Raw genomic sequence first — 16,891 nt, 5'->3', positions numbered from 1 at the left:
GGACACACTTCCCTTTGCATTGCTGTGGTCGACGCTACAGCAACACCCTTTAGCAAAAGGATACCGTGGGTGTCGTTTTATTTACGGTCACATCATCATGACAAATGTATTTTACAAAAGCAACATGTATTCAGAATGAAAGTATGGTGAAACAGCAAAATAAAAGAATGGTGTTCTGCAAGTTGTTCCTCCTAGGAAGAGTTCTTTATCTTGCAGAGCAGACCTGTGTTCTCTGCTAAGCAATCATTCAAAAAATATACACTTCCTTTGCCGGTGATGCAGATGACTATACAAATTCCTCAGAGTTGTCGTTTTCTCGAGTATGGTATCAGTATCAGTAAAAAGTCCTTGTAAAGAAATTACCTCATAGGGGTATGCCTGAGTTCTACTTCGTTGTACAACGGTGTACCACTCCAAACATAGCCTATAGAAGAATCCACAGAGCGCATAGACATTACAGAATTCAAGCATTTGCCAGTTAAACGTTTTGGCTAATTTGAACAAACGGAGCTGCTTGGATCCCAGTGAAACAAAGGCGAACAATAGTAAAGAAAGAAATGTATAAAAGCATTGGAATTAAACATGGTCCTTCCTGCATACTCAGTCCATGTCCGTGCATGCACAAAGAAACAACATAGGCAGTCATAACTGAGGTGTTTTGCGGTGTTCAAAACTTCGCGCCGCGAAACCTCATTTATGCTTGCCTACACGGCAGTACTCTGTGGATTCGTCTACTGTATATAAAAGCTCACAACACATCACACTGTGAAGTGTTGTGAGCTTGTAGATTGGCTACTTCGGTATCACTACCAGAGAATTATCCAGGGAAAGAAAATCCCTCAAAAGAAAAGTCTCTGTTGTCGAGTGTCAGTGAATCATCCATGTTAACAAAATCCCTCAAAAGAAAAAGCCTCTGTTTTTCCTCATCGAGTGTCAGTGAATCGTTAACAAAATCCCTCAGAAGTCTTAGAAGTCCATGGAACTGTGAGCCAGATAGTCCTTGCGTCCGATGTTGGTCACCTGTTTGGTCTGCATGGCCTCCAGCTTGGGACAGTCTGTGATACGATGACCCAGACCACCACAGAACGTACAGCCCCTCTCCCCTGTGAAAGCAGAGACAAACAGCAAGTTAGGACAGGAACCAAGGGCTCTTCACACACTGAATTTGGCAGGGTTGCACAGAACTGGACTAGATGGACTTCTACTAATTTGTGAAACTCTGCAATCAATCTCCCAGGGGTCTAGCGCAGTGCGTCTCAAAGGGCGGTACAGGTACCCTCCTCAGGGTTGCTTGAGGGCGTTCTAAATGGACCCTTGCAGGTCTGTAACTCAAGAGTTATTGGGGTTCTTGAAATGTAAACTGTTCGAGGACTGCAAGTCTAGCACATCGTAACAGAGATATAAGTCCTGGTTACTCAAGCTGATGCCACTTCAACCTAGGTACATATAAGTGTGGTTTTGTCTGGGGGTTTTACTTGCATGTGGTTTACTTGATGTACGTGTTTGTTAAGAAATTGTTGGTTATGACTTATGAGTGACTTAGTGGGAGGAGGATGTGCGTGCAACGTATAGACATTGTTACATGTGTCCTACGCTTTTAGATCACGATGGCATTTATGATGCAATGTATATTTCCACACATCGCAGTTGCTACACTCATTTGCAGGACTGCAACTATCAATTATTCTTTTTGCGATTATTCTATAGATTATGTTCTTTTCCTTTGTTGCACACAAACTGTTTGCACTGCCCAGCATTCTCATGTATGTGCAACCCTGGCACAGTAATGCCAGTAGTGCTCAGGAAAGCCACAGTCTGCCACACACCCACACACACACGCAGAGCACTAAAACCCCTCCTACACACGTGTGCGTCTGTCTCATCCTGTTGAAATACTTCACGCTGTCAAGCCGAACTGGCCAATGGACTCACATTTGTCTGCATATTAACCACGTAAGCACTTTACCCTAGTCTATCACTTGTCAGCGTCACCATCTGCATTCTGGGCATGTCACTATAGGCGCTCACAAATGTGTTGTGACACAAAAGCAAAATGTAATGCCGGTGAAATTCTAAGTCTTCGTTTCGCAACGTCAACGCTTTGTGGAATAAAAGTGTTTGTCTTTTTTTGCCCAACATCAGAAAAAATAGGATTGAGTTTTTTTAAACAACATCAGCAATGGCACAGGAGTACAAGCCTTGTTTTTTTCCCCCCATTAGTAGTAACTTTAACATTCCTTGTCGTATACCAATGTTCCTAAAGTAAATAATAATATGCAAGTCATTGTCCAAAAGTTATTGATGATGTCTGAAGTCAAGGACAGACGTTTTTTCCACAACAAGTGGCCAACAAGGTCTTCTATTTTGCTTGATTTCTTGAGTTTGTTGGAATCGTTAACCTGCTCACTGCACAGTTCTACGTCATTGTATTTTCATTTGGTTGATGTGTGTTCATTATTTCTTGTGTGAACATAGTTCTCACATGGCATGACTGAGGGACGAGGAGCCTGAAGAAAGTAAACACTGGTTCACAAAGAACCGTTTTGTGTGGTAAATGTGAGAGGAGCTCCAAGTTATATGGAGGGGAAGAGAGACGTTGAGAGTACTAGCAGGGATGGGACGATATGAAAATGTCATATCACGATAATTGTGACCAAAGACATCGCGATTTATGATCGCGATAATCAAAATATCCCCAACATCCATTATCCTGGAGAACATTTGCCAAAAAATAGCCGATCTACAAGCTCCCAATGGGTCACAACTCGACGCGTTGTGAGCTTGTAGATCGGCTATTTTTTGGCAAAGAGATTTGGTAAAGAGTGAAAAAAGACTCTTAAGTGCGTTATCTCCAGGTTGGAAGAGAGATGAACTACAAGTTAGACGGAGAGGAAGAGAGATGAACTACAAGTTAGACGGAGAGGAAGAGAGACATTATGGAGAAAAAGGAAGAGAAGAGAGACATCAGCGAGGGACTGTGGAGAAAGAGGCTCACCTCCGATGTCCAGCATGGTCTCGTCTCCGGTCTGCAGCACCTGGAGGACAGGAGGAACCTTCTGCTTGGCTTCGATCAGCAGGGCCTTCAGGTCCATCAACACTGACTCATCTGGTGGTGGCAGAACAACGTACAACACGTGTTCAGAGACCAACAATGAGCAATACCAACTAAGAGAGATGCAATTCTGGGTAACTGCAAGTGTGTTTGCCGTGACGCGAGTCACACTTGAATGAATTCCGTCCTAGTCCCTTTTATGCCCATATATGGATCCCTGATGTCATCAATTTTAATCCCATATCTTGGAATGCCCATATATGGACATACTGTGTCAGTCTCAGATACTTCATGATGTTCAACACGGTTCCTTTGTATTATTGTTTACATTAAAATAATAAAAAAAATAATGAAAATAGCAAGCTTTGTAGCTTGTAGATCTGCTCTTTTCAATGCTTTTATGTGACACTCTTGTATGATAAGGTAGGAGGGGCATTCATTCACGGGGGGAGGGGAGGGGGGGGACTTTTCTTTCCGGTTTCTGCCAGACAGTAACGATTTGTATGTTTATTTTGTGTTTTGTCGTGTCTCACCGCAGCCTTTGTTGATGAATGTGGTAGCGATACCAGTTTTCCCCGAACGGCCCGTTCGTCCAATTCTGTGGACTGAAAACGAAAATACCAACTTATTTAGTTTTATATCATAATCATATTAGGGGAAACTCAGTTTTTCACACATTTTAAGCATTTCCTGGCATCACACAGACATTATTCCCTCACCGTAGTTCTCTATCTCCTCGGGCATGTCATAATTCACCACGTGTTGGATAGCCGGGAAATCCAGACCCTTGGAAGCCACGTCTGTGGCCACTAGAACGTCCTTCTGGCCCCCCTTGAATGCTTCAATGGCCTTCGTTCTCTCCTCCTGATCTGAAGACATCAGTGAACATCACATTGTCATTCAGGGTCATTTACAGTGACAGTGTCTGATTAGAATGAATACAGCACTTTGCCTTTGGGACACATCTATGAGGCAGGACAGGATGTGACAGACATGCTTTGATGACCTCTGGTGGTAATGCTTAGCAACTACAGGGAGAAATATTGAGGCCCTCTCCAAAATCTGGTGATTCTGAAGTCACCACTCACTAGCATGACCCCAAATTAAAACATCAAATAGAGCATGCGTTTCCAGTTCCACTCTCAAATTAATTCAAGATAGATATCACTCTAGAGACTGAACACACTAAAATATATTTAAAATTGTGAGAAAACATGCAGATTACAGTCGTTGACAAACACATGTCATAAAGGTCCATGCACTTGCCATCGAGCAAGGATAGGACGTCAAAATGTAAAAAGAAACACGTTCAAATTTGTCCAGATTACAATAGTTAAAAATCAAATGTTTTATATAAATGACGCCAACGACCAGTCCGAGTTTCAACTGGGAGGCAACAGATTTGAATCAAGCACTTTTTTTGCACACCAATGCAGAACTGGAATATCAGCCGCTATGGCACAAATCAAGGTTGTAAAGCTCAAAACATGCTCCTTCCAATGTCGGAAAATATCAGCTTCGGGCGGGATTTATGAACTAGTTTCTGGGAGTCAGTTAGTGCAGCAGGAAAACAATAATAATCAAAAGTTCTGAATGACGTCGAAATGTAGTTATATCACCTCCCTTTCCGGAAGAAGAAAAGAAAAGAAAAAAGTTTCAAAATTGGAAGGAGCATGTAGTGCGAGCTTTAAATCTTCATTTGTGTTCACGTCATTGGTCGCTTGGGGGGAGTAAAGGACTAATTTAAAGGAAAGTGTAAGGATAGCCCGACTGCCTTGAATAGTGAGAGACATTATCATCAAACTAATAGTGTCTGGCCATCGTATTGTTGCTGTCTGGCCGTCGTATTGTTGCTGGGTATAGACCATTAAAATGTCTACCAACTACTCCCAGAGTTCAAACTAAACATGCTGATGCAGTGGTTAGTTATCATGACACACACACTGTAGTTGGAACAAACTTCCCAAGAATCTGAGCCTGAATACTTTTAGATTAAGGCTGAAAACTTTTATGGTCTACACTGCATTTGTTGTTTTGTAAAGCTGTACCTTGAATTGCCTTTGTGTCACCTTTTATTTAAATAATATATTTAGAACCGTTTCTTTTGTAAATCCACGTTATTAATCAAGTCTGTATTTAATTTTTATGCTTTTAATTGCCTCTCGTAACACTGGCATGCCTATATTGGGAATGTCATAGATGAAAATTGCCAAAAACAATAGCACCAAAGGAAAAAAAGCACTGATCTACAAGCTCAAGACACATTGTGATGCATTATGAGCTTGTAGATTCATTGTCTATAAAAAAACAGAAGCTTGTTCTTACCCTTCCCTCCGTGGATGGCCACAGCCTCAACTCCTTTTAGAAGCAGGTACTCGTGGATGGCGTCCACATCTGCTTTCTTCTCAGCAAACATCAGCACCTGCCATTATGAAAGAGGAACCGTCCCAGTTTCACACAGAAGGACCTTTAACGTTGTACTTTTAGGTCTGTCACAATTGTCATCTGTATACATTTATCGTCTTCTAAATCACGACCTACATTTTCTGACAAACTTCAAATAGTTATTCAAAAATTACAAAAACATTATATTGCTATATGCTGTACATAGCAACAAGAACCCAAATGGGGTTCTATCGCAATTATTTGCTTGACTGTTAAATCACCACGTATAATGTCATGATGATCGTGACAGCCCTAAGTACAGTCAGGGATCCCACACATTTTTACCAATTAATTTCCAAAACTTTTCCAGAATATTTAACCCAATTTCCAGGACTATATAACAATAATTCAGCTCAATAACAAGTCGCTTACCCCTATGCACAATGCCCAAAGACAGGTAGTGTATGCCAGTGGTTCTCAACCTTTTCAGGCTGTGACCCCCGAAATAATCATATTTTAACTGGGGACCCGGCACCCTGATGAGCACTAAGAGTTGACACATTTTGTATAACGTGTTTCTATTGTGAAAATAGCAGATCTACATGCTCACAGCGCCTCGCGTTGTGAGGCGTTGTGAGCATGTAGATCTGCTATTTTCATAATTTCTGCCTCTAATATTTGACAATTTGGCCCATATTTAATTTGTCATTCATTTCAGAGGTATTAACAAAATCAATAACCAAAGACAATGCATAACTATTTTTCCAGGACCTTCCAGGACCCTTGATACATTCCAAAACCTTTCCAGTACTGGAAAAATATTTTTCTAATTTCAAAATATTTCCAGGAATTTCATGACCGTGGGAACCCTGCTTTCATTACATATGAGGACAGTATACTGACTGGTGGTGGTGTTTTCTGAAGACACTCGAGCAGGTAGACCATCTTGGCTTCCTCTTTGACGTATTCTACTTCCTGCACACACAAGGAATAGTTTTAAGTCCAGCGGAGACATCAATTTCACACAAAATCCTGCTGTTGGTTTATAAAGCGATGAATGGCTTTCAGGGATAAAATACATTTGTGATCTCGTTTTGTATCGTGAACCATTCAGACCCATCAAGTCATCTGGGACTAGGGATGGGACGATATGAAAATTTCATATCACGATTATTGTGACAAAAGAAATCGCGATTTCTCGTCTACATCTGTGCAAAAGTAGGAGTGAGGGTGGATTTGGTCTCCCTCAATTCAGACTATATTACTTGGCAGCTAACTTAAATTTTATTACTCAATGGTTTGACTGTTACCCAGGCTATAACCTTGAAAGTATGCCCTCCTGGCTAAGAATGGAACACTTGTCGTGCACAGGCACGTGCCTACCCGCACTGCTAAATAGTCCTGTTAAGTTTAAGAAGGATATCTATAGTCATAACCCTATAATTCAGCATTCTCTTAAAATCTGGTCTCAAATCTCAAAATTGATAAAAGCTCCCAAATTGTATATGTACACTCCCATTTGTGGCAATCATGCCTTTAAACCAGGCCTGACCGACCCAGTTTTTCGTCTCTGGAGGGAAAAAGGAATCGAATCCTTAAGTAACTTGTATAGGGATGACCATTTTGTTTCTTTTCAACAACTCAAGCAGTTGTGTCAACTTCCGGCATCACACTTTTTTAGATACTTACAGATTAGAAACTTTTTCAGAACTCATGTCCCACAATTTGAACAAAAGACTCGTCATCCGACACTAGAGAGCATAATGAGAGTCGATTCCTTTGGTAAAGGTGCAGTCTCGCAATACTATGCAACTTTGCAAGATTTGTCTAGTCTACCCTCTCTCCCATTCAAAGAGAACTGGCAAAGAGAGCTAGGTATTGATATCTCGGACGAAACGTGGGAGGAGTGTATTGACAATATTCATCACAGCTCTATTAATGTCAGGCATGGCCTCATCCAATTTAAGATCATTCACAGATTACACTTCTCCCCGACTAAAGTGCATAAATTATTTAAGGATTCTTCTCCCCTGTGTGGCAAATGCTTTATTGAGCAAGGTACCTTAGCACATCAATTTGTTCAATGTCATAAGTTGCAAAACTTTTGGAACCAAATTTTTGACTTTCTTGGGAAAGCTTATGAGAGGGAACTCCCTCCTGCTCCGTTAACTGCGCTCTTCGGGGTGCTGGAGCCAGGGTGGGCCCAAAACAACCGGGAGAATCAAGTTGTTAGGCTCTCTACATTGCTCGCCAGGAAATTAATCCTTCAAGCCTGGAAATCAGTTAAACCCCCATCCATTGACATGTGGATAAAGGAACTAGGCGGAGTCCTGCACCTGGAGAGAGTAAGATTTGTCCTCACAGATAGGGAGCCCCAGTTCCAAAAAATATGGTCACCTATCCTGCGCCTTTTAGAGTCCCTGAAAAGAGTAGACAGTGCTTAGTCGCCCCCTAGGGTCACCTGCTAACTTTTACTGATCAAGTACAACGTGTGATTACTCTGTATGCTGTTCGCCTATCTCCGGGGACGCGTGCCGCCATCAGCCATTTGTTTGTTTGTTTGTTTGATTGTTGTTTGTCTTGTTTATTTTTTCCTTTCTTGTTTGTTTTGTCATTATTGCTGTAGTATTATTTATGTTTTAACTGTCAATTTTGTTTTATTGTTTATATATGTATATTCGACTTTTGTATTGGTATAAGGTTTTTTTCTACTCTGTCATATGGTCCAACCTGGTTTTGTCATGATGTTTTCTCTCCATAGTTGCTATGGACGATATGTCTTTAAAAATGAAAAATACTAATAAACAGATGTTAAAAAAAAAAAGAAATCGCGATTTACGATATCACGATAATCAAAATCCGTTATCCTGGGGAGGAACATTTGCCAAAAAATAGCCGATCTACAAGCTCACAACGCGTCACAATGCCATTGACATAGACATTTGATAGAGAGTGAAAAAAATCAATCTGTATCAAGTATGTATATTATAATTATGTTTTACCAATTATAGAGGGTTTAAGTGGTACTGGATATGCAGCTCGGCAAATAAAAGGTGAATTGATCCCAGTGCATGACGGAGGGTGATATCACGATATATTAAATCTCCACGATACGATTATCTTGAGTGTTTTTTATCACGATAAACGATAGTATCGCTTATCGTCTCATCCCTATCTGGGACAGGTCTGCCTTGTGTCCACTTAGAATTAAACTGGGAGAAACAGCATTTATGAACTCACACTTGTTTTGAATCAAAGCGTAGTTCTTTCTGTTTGTTGCTACCCCTTTACTTTCCTTACTCACTGTAATTCAATTATCTTCTCTTTCCAGTTTATATGAACCTATTCTTATTTGTAAAATATGTCTCTTAATGCCTAATGTTTTGTGTGAAGCACTTTGACATAAATGAGAATGCAAGGCATTTGTATCTGTATTGCACATTCAAACGTCTAGTCTTCTTCCAGTGAAAAAATGAACCTACCTGGATGACATCCAAACTGGCAGCACCTGCTCTGCCAACATTTATAGTGATGGGTTTGACCAGGGCACTCTTGGCAAAGTTCTGGATCTTCTTAGGCATGGTAGCGCTGAAGAGCAGGGTTTGCCTCTGACCCTAAAACAACAAGAACAACAAATACAATGTTACAAACTCACACGTCAATTCTGAAAGGGTAGCTTTGGCTCAGGGCAACCCTGTAAATAACTTTTTCATCCACGCCACCCCTAAATTACATTGTTAACTCTCCTACTGCCAGATTATTTATTTATTTATTGGGTCTGGTGCCATCAAAAAGCGGCTTACCTTTGCGACGTTATAGTAGATAGATAGACATTTATTTATTTATTTATTTATTTATTTTGATTGTGCAATAGTGCACTTTGGTCTGCCAGGCAGCAGAGGGCGGCGTCATGCGAGAATGAATGTGAATTTGCCTGTTATGTGTTGCCGTGCATTCAGACCAGTCACTGGCCACAGAGCCGCACAGCCAGAGAAATCAACAAGGAAGTGAATTGGTCTCCGTTGATGTTAACGCATAACGGATTTTTTACACCATCACCGCGGAAAATGTGTTTACAGTACACGGCGGCGCGACCCCTCATCAGCTTCAACAAGGTAAACGAACGAACGCGAACGAGCGCCGTATTGGCGCGGAGGTCTCTTGAGAATTGGGGCGAACAGGAACGTCCAAAGCAGTATAAGAGTTAATTTACAGTAGCTTAGATTTATGACAAAGTTAGGTATTTCCCCCAAAGACACATTATGTCACAAGGAAAACGTGAGAATATCTGTTTCCAATAGGACAGCCTGAACGTAACTTTTATACTTGACCACTTAAACCCCAGCATCCCTATTCTGGGGGAACATTCACCAAAAAATAGCAGATCTAGTAGTAGATCTGCTATTTTAGGTGAAGAGACTTGGTGTACTGTAGGCTGAAATAGATCACAGCAAGTACAGTGCAACTCAGGTGTGTTTCACTAAGTATAGGTGGTTAAATTGAAGTGATATTGATAAACTCCAAATATTATCAAAGTATTCTGAGGCACCCCTGGACTTTTGAGAAACCTGGAAGCAGACCATCACAAAGCGTAATCTGACCTTGAAGTAGGAGAAGATGGTCCTGATGTCCTCCTCAAAGCCCATGTCAATCATCCTGTCAGCCTCGTCCAGAGCCAGGTAGCGACAGATGTCCAGACTGATCATCTTCTTCTGCAGCAGGTCCATCAGCCTGCCCGGAGTGGCCACCATCATGTGGACGCCACTGTAGGAGAGCAACGGTTAAAGCAGATATATGTAGTGTTCTGCTGATGCAAGCAGATTTTTGGTGATTGCTTATTTACATTGTTTTGTAATTTATTTTATTCGGACGGCTAACAATGCTCCCTAAAGAAATCTAGTCTCTTTGACACTTTTGGGGCTGCAATCTGCTCCACTTAGGGCTGTCACAATTATTACATAATCGTCTAATTGCAATTATTTGACATAATGTGATTATTTTTCATAATCGTCATAATAGTTTCCATGTTGAAAAATGTTCAGATATATATTTTTTTGTCAAAAATAGTGGAAATAGCAGATCTACAAGCTCACAACGCGTCGCATCAATGTTCTTTTTTTAAGTATAAAGTTGTCAAATATGTCAGTAATTTCTTTGTATATGTAGGTTATGTGTCATATCTACCATGTGCAACTTCAAAGCCTACAAGCCAAACAGAAGTGTAATTGACAAAAACACAATTAATCGCTAATCGCAATTATCTGAGTGACAATTAATCGTCATGTAAAATGTCATAATCGCGATAGCCCTAGCTCCACTATAAACATTCATCAAACAACGCTACAACTTCATCCAAGGGAAAACAGAGCACTCACTTTTTAACCACCTCCATCTGGTCCTTGACAGACATCCCTCCGATGCAGAGGGCCGTGCGGAGCTGTGGCGCTCCCTCCTCCTCCAGGAGCTTACAGTAGTACTCAATGATGCCGTGGGTCTGCCTCGCCAACTCTCGCTGGTGGGTGAAATAAACATCATTAGGTTCTTCGAATGCATGGGTCTTCAACAGGGGATCCGGGCGGGACCCCTAGGGGGTCCTCAGAGTTACTACAGGGGGTCCTCCAAAGGGGGTCCTCAGAGTTACTACAGGGGGTCCTCCAAATCTTTGACTGATATAATTTTTTTTTCTGCTTTTGTATATAATATAATATATCCATATCTATATATTCATATTCCGTGAACTCTAGCCAAAAATAGCAGATTTACAAACTCACAACACCTCGCGCTGCGAGGCGTTGTGAGCTTGTAGATCGGCTATTTTTGGAAGAGCTTTGGTGAAGAGTATAGAGTATAGAGTATTGACGGTTCAAGTGGTTAAATATCTGAAAACACAAATTGACACGAATCCAAAATACACTGATGATCTTGCTGTCAAACTATATGGAATCTATGAACAGGTCGTGGGGGTCCCTGCTTCATCTCTCTCTCAACTAACTCATTCTTAGCCAAATCGCCTTTCATCGCCATTTTGGGGACGCCAAACCGTGCCAGATCGCCAAACGTCGCCTTGGGGATCATTTTCTGATGATTTTGGTATTTTTTTGAAATTTTTTGAGCTATAAATGACCATTCTAGCTTCATATAAGCTTCAGCAAGGATTCTGCGATGGAAGTGACGTCATCGCCGGAAACCGGAAATCGAGCGTGTCAATCATGTACCCGAGCATATATTTTACATTGGAAACCATTACAGCAACTCGGCTCTATCTCACGTTCTAAACGTCGGATCTTGATCCGGTTTGAAGGCTCTGTGCGTCAATTGGGCATCTAAGGCACATAGTCGATACTTTTTTTTTTTTTTAAGAGCGCGGATGGCGTGCACGGGTCCCGGGCCGTTCCATGCTAACGCTAATGCTAAGTGAATGGACTGGTTGCTAATTTGAGGCCTTCTAGCAATCGCCAGAGACCTTAATCGCTGGCGACATCTAGTGTACACTATATAGACTACAGCCTACCAATATGTCATGCATATAAGGGAGATCTACTGTGACTCTGAAAAATTAATAATTTCCTGGCAGTATAGGCGCAAACGCATATTGTAAATGGCTGTGTATGTGCTAAGGGGTCCTCTGAAAACGCTGAAGACCCCTGTTCTAATGTCATCGTGGCTGACATTCATCATGGGCCAAGGGAGCAAGCAGGATGAAGATGAGGGGGAAAGGTTTTAGTCAACAAGGTAAAGAACCAAAATATTCCTTTTGGAACACTCAGCAGTGCAACAAATCTTGCATGGGCGATTAGACTTGCCGTCAATTCTGAAGCAAACCATCATCCTGTTTTAGTTACAGTTTGCTCATTGGTTCAATACATCAATACCTCTTTCCATTTGGTGGCAGGTGTTTAGTAACAGTTCTCCTGTTCTACGATTAATCACATCACATCACAAAATGTTCGATCTAATACTTTGCTTGGAGACAATCGTAAAGATGGTTTATGGACATTTCTGTTGGTATGCAATGTTGATAAATGAGAGCCTTGCAGACTTAATTAATTGACTTTGAGACATTAAGCATGCTTTACATAATCAACCTATATATAAAGTGGACATCAGTCATCAGAGCCAGTATGTCTTACCGATGGACAGATGATGAGTCCATAAGGACCTTCTCTCTTACAGAACGGCAGTCTTTTCTCCTGCTCCAGAGAGAACATGATGATGGGCAGGGTGAAGACCAGCGTCTTTCCTGAACCGGTGAAGGCAATGCCGATCATGTCCCGACCTGACAGACTACAAACACACACACCAAACAAACAAACCAAGTTAGTCAATTCACAGCATGGACTGTGTCTGCCTTGACGGCAGTATGGCATCAATGTAGAATGCGGCCTGATGAGGTGCACTCACAAACAGCATGATTGTATTAATGAAAATCAACCCATTATTTAATTTGCTGCTTCAGTTGCTTGGTCGATCTACAAGCTCACAGCGCATCGCTTCGTGCAGCGTTGTGAGCTTGTAGATTTTCACTTCAATTCAAATATTCAAAATGAGATCGTACGGAAGTAGAGATATACTCACATTGTAGGAATTCCTTGTATCTGAATGGGTGTGGGGTGCACAATTCCCTTCTTTTTAAGCCCTTTCAGGACAGCTGCAAAAAAATAAAAAATAAAGTTGTATTTATAACGGTTATTCTTTCCTTAGAATCTTTAGTCTAGCACAAGTTGAATCGACACACAACCAGAGTGGGGTTCTGGTTTATTAATTAGTGGGAACAGTGAGTGGTAACAACCTGGTGGGAGTTTCATCTCCCTGAAGCTCTTGATGGGTGCAGGGACTCCCTCTCCATCCACCAGGATGTGGTACTTCTTCCTAACGCGGTCGTGTCTGGGGCCCGGCATGTTCAGGATGTAGCGCGGAGCCTTCCAGCTACATAGGACAGCAGGGGTCATTTTCTGAGACTAAAAACTATGACGAAGAATGTTCCACGGCTACCTTTTTTCACTAACAAAAACTAAATAAGAATGTAATAAAGACAAACATATTGACAATTTCTAGATTAAATTGTTAGTGAGGGACTAGTGGAGAAGAAATCACCTAAAAGACGAGTAATTTTATGCTTGGTTGCATTTGCGTTATGTGCTCTGAAAATAGCAGATCTACAAGCTCACAAGTGTAAAATCAGGCATTACGAAACCATCACTAAAGTCTTATGACATTTAGTTGACTAAAACTAGACTAAAACATTTCAGATGATTAAAATATGACTACAACTAAATGAAAATGTATTCAAAAGACTGACTAAAACCAAATCAAGGTTTGCTGTCAAAATTAACACTGCAGGACAGACAGTCAGGTTGGAGGACACGTTAGGTGTTGTTCTTGCGATTTTCTATTAATCAAAAGTTATTTGGGTGCGTAACTCACCTGGTTTTTATGGGATCATCGTAGATGATGCCTTTCGCCATTTCCTTTACCGACATCAGAGCTGAGGGAGAAATAGTTTCCGGTAACTCACTGTGCAAGCGCTCATGTTTAGCATGTTACATTCAGAGTAAATTGGATGATTAAATCAGCTTCATCAAGAATAAATACATTAAAAAAATAGAAACTTTGGGTTCGGGTTCGGGTCCCACACATGACGTAGTCATGCACCACAACAACAACACATATAGTCTATCCAAGGCTCTTTCATATTATCAGTCATCATTGTACCTCTGCCCTCCGCAACACTCTCAAGAATCTTTTCTTCTTCTTTCAGCTGCTTCTCCTTAGCCGACTCCTTACGTGCTGTAAACAGACACATAATATACATGAGACTGCTATTAAAAACGAAAAACCTTCAACGTCAAGTATAAAGTTATTTTCAGTCAGTTCTGATGGAAACCGATATTTCTCCAATATGATATACAGTAAGATTCTAAAAATCACACCCAATGTGAAGTGAGCGGTGGTCGTGCTTGCATAACATCTTCAGACTAGGATTTAAGTCTAGGATGTACAGGCTATGCTACACAGTACACACACACATTTTGCTATGGCAAAACGCTGAGGAAAAAGGCTACAGACATACGACATATGACATCACTACTTTCAATAGACAAACATGATGCTACGCACACACATTTTACTATGGCAAAACGCTGAGGAAAAAGGCTACAGACATATGACATATGACATCACTAGACAAACATGATGCTACGCACACACATTTTACTATGGCAAAACGCTGAGGAAAAAGGCTACGGACACACGCACAGCCACTTATAGGAGCGGTTTGCACCGCTCAAAAATGTACAGTGCAATTCAGGGGTGCCATGGATGAAAAGGTTATTTACAGGGGTGACCTGCCGAGTGAAAAAGGTTTGAAAGCCACTGCTCTACACACCCTCTGCCTTCTCCTTGAGGACCTGGTGCTGGTCCAGGAGGCTGACGTTGGAGCGAGGACCCAGGCCTTCGTCCTCATCCCTCTGCTCTCCTCCACTGTCCTTCTGCTCCTCGTCCACCGCTTTCCCCCGCAGGCGCAGCATTTTCTGATGCTGTGCAAGAAGAAGACGCAAGGATCACATTAAATACGTTAATATGACAGTGCCCCCCTTGTTGTGTCTAGGGCTGTCACGATTATGACATTTTACATGACGATTAATTGTCACTCAAATAATTGCGATTAACGATTTAATTGTGTTTGTGTCGTTGACAATTACATTCCTGTTTGGCTTGTAGGCTTTGAAGCTGCACATGGCAGATATGACACATGACCTAAATATACAAAGAAATGACTAACATATTTGACAACTTCATACTTAAAAAAGAACATTGATAGTGGAACTAGCGACGCGTTGTTGTGAGCTTGTAGATCTGCTATTACCAATATTTTTGAAAATGTTTGAAGATATATGAACATTTTTCAACATGGAAACGATGACAAAATAATTGCGATTATGTCAAATAATTGCGATTAGACGATTATGTAATAATTATGACAGGACTAGCTGTGTCCCATTGTCTGTACATTATAAACGTCACATTATTTTGTACTCACCATTTGATGTTTCCTGATCTTGACAGGGACGTATGGAACGTAGTCATCATCCTCAGATGCTCCAGACCTCCTCTCCTCATCCTCCTCCCCATTGGACCTCTGATGCGGATGAAACACAAACAGTGTGAAACAAACAGGTCAGGATGATGGGGTCGTCTGGCCCCTGATGAGAGGCATCTTGACAATGTATGCTTAGTATAAATCCCTACTCTCCTTCAAGTCTAAAAGAGCACTTAAGGTGGCTGCAATACAAAACTGGCCTGTTAAAAAATATATATGAATTGAGTACAAAGTACCCCAATGAAAATAAGGCGCCATAGGCTTTCTTCTTGGGTTTAAATACTCTTAGTAGACTTATTTTGAACTGTACTTTCCTGTGCTTTTTTTTCTGGAAACTGCTAATAAAGTATTCAACCAACCAAGAGTGGGCACCTCAATGTTAAATTGTCTATTTCTTTCCAAAATGTAAAACATTAAATGTATGCTTTAGAATATGGTCTGAAATAAGGTAAAGCATACATGACATGTTTTAACAGTTGACATTTAAAGGCCTGATATTTCAACAATATTGCTTCAAAATGTAATTATGGCACGCATACACAATAAGTAGTTGATCTGTCGGTTTTATCTCTGATAATGTACACAGTACAGTGCATGTTCAAATGCATTGTAGATCTATTTTCAAAAGATTTGAAAACTTATGAAATGGGAGCCACAATGAGTATTTTCTTCTACTTTTGGTACATTTTGATTACCTGGACTTGTAACAGTATTTCTAATATTGCAGTACTTTTTCCAGCACTGTAAACTTGTTTTTACATCATCAGGTCTCCCAAAACAAACACGACTATCAATGGATGTGTTAGACAAGGAGAAAGAAAACACGAGCCCGCTTTATTTTTTCACAATTCAGTTACAATTTAGTTAATTGAACTGAAATTAACCAGAATATATTTTAAAGCCAAAAAGGCCAAAGAGAAAACACAATAACATCCTGTGACGGCTAACCTAGTAGCTACATGCTAGCTGACTTGGCTACAGTTTCATACAATAAACAGCTTACCTTTCTGGGTCTGGTTTCATCCTCCATTATAGTTTCCATTCTGGATGACAATGAGCTGTTTATGTCGTTGTATCGAGTCTAAATGTAGTTAAATAAGCCTGTGTGTGTTTCTACTATGCACATGTTTACTAGAAGATTACGACGTTAGCATAGAGTTATCGTCTGACGTCTGTCTGACTCTGTACGGAAAGGCTGCAGGGACAATTTTGAGTTGGACGCGTTTCGCAGCCGAGCGCTTCCAGATTAACCTGACTCTGCCACACGGTGGCAGCATTGAGTTCAATTTTGAGGTATTTGAACTTTGCTTCAGCTTGAGTTGATTGCTTGTTGTTTTCATCATATGGGGTGCCAA

The 16,891-nt window shown here is 40.9% G+C and overlaps 1 protein-coding gene across 1 annotated transcript; it reads right to left on the bottom strand.

Annotated features, from left to right (window-relative positions):
* Nucleotides 1–61: 61 nt before the first annotated feature.
* Nucleotides 62–16,694, bottom strand: ddx41 (DEAD (Asp-Glu-Ala-Asp) box polypeptide 41). The gene is made up of 17 exons (XM_080746310.1): nt 16,540–16,694; nt 15,477–15,575; nt 14,823–14,973; nt 14,150–14,224; nt 13,862–13,922; nt 13,227–13,363; nt 13,013–13,085; nt 12,568–12,721; nt 10,813–10,949; nt 10,039–10,201; nt 8,920–9,051; nt 6,341–6,412; nt 5,378–5,474; nt 3,772–3,921; nt 3,586–3,657; nt 2,996–3,106; nt 62–1,103 (listed from the first exon to the last, which is right to left on the bottom strand). The coding sequence occupies exons 1-17, from the start codon at nt 16,576–16,578 to the stop codon at nt 967–969; spliced, it is 1,860 nt and encodes a 619-aa protein (XP_080602436.1). The 5' UTR covers nt 16,579–16,694; the 3' UTR covers nt 62–966.
* Between the last annotated feature and the right edge of the window lie 197 nt (nt 16,695–16,891).

Source organism: Nannobrachium achirus, assembly GCF_963921795.1.
Source record: "Nannobrachium achirus genome assembly, chromosome: 17".
NCBI classification, from domain to species: Eukaryota; Metazoa; Chordata; class Actinopteri; order Myctophiformes; family Myctophidae; genus Nannobrachium; species Nannobrachium achirus.
The sequence above is the reverse complement of the archived record's forward strand: the minus strand, read 5'-3'. Positions and strand labels throughout refer to the sequence as shown.

Excerpts from the sequence above, each read along its gene's own strand:
- ddx41 (XM_080746310.1), bottom strand. The coding sequence starts at position 16,578 with ATGGAAACTATAATGGAGGATGAAACCAGACCCAGAAAG. Across the intron at positions 13,923-14,149 it reads GAGTGTTGCGGAGGGCAGAG|CTCTGATGTCGGTAAAGGAA; the intron begins GTACAATGATGA and ends TTTCTCCCTCAG. Across the intron at positions 5,475-6,340 it reads TTCAGAAAACACCACCACCA|GTGCTGATGTTTGCTGAGAA; the intron begins GTCAGTATACTG and ends TCATAATGGCAG.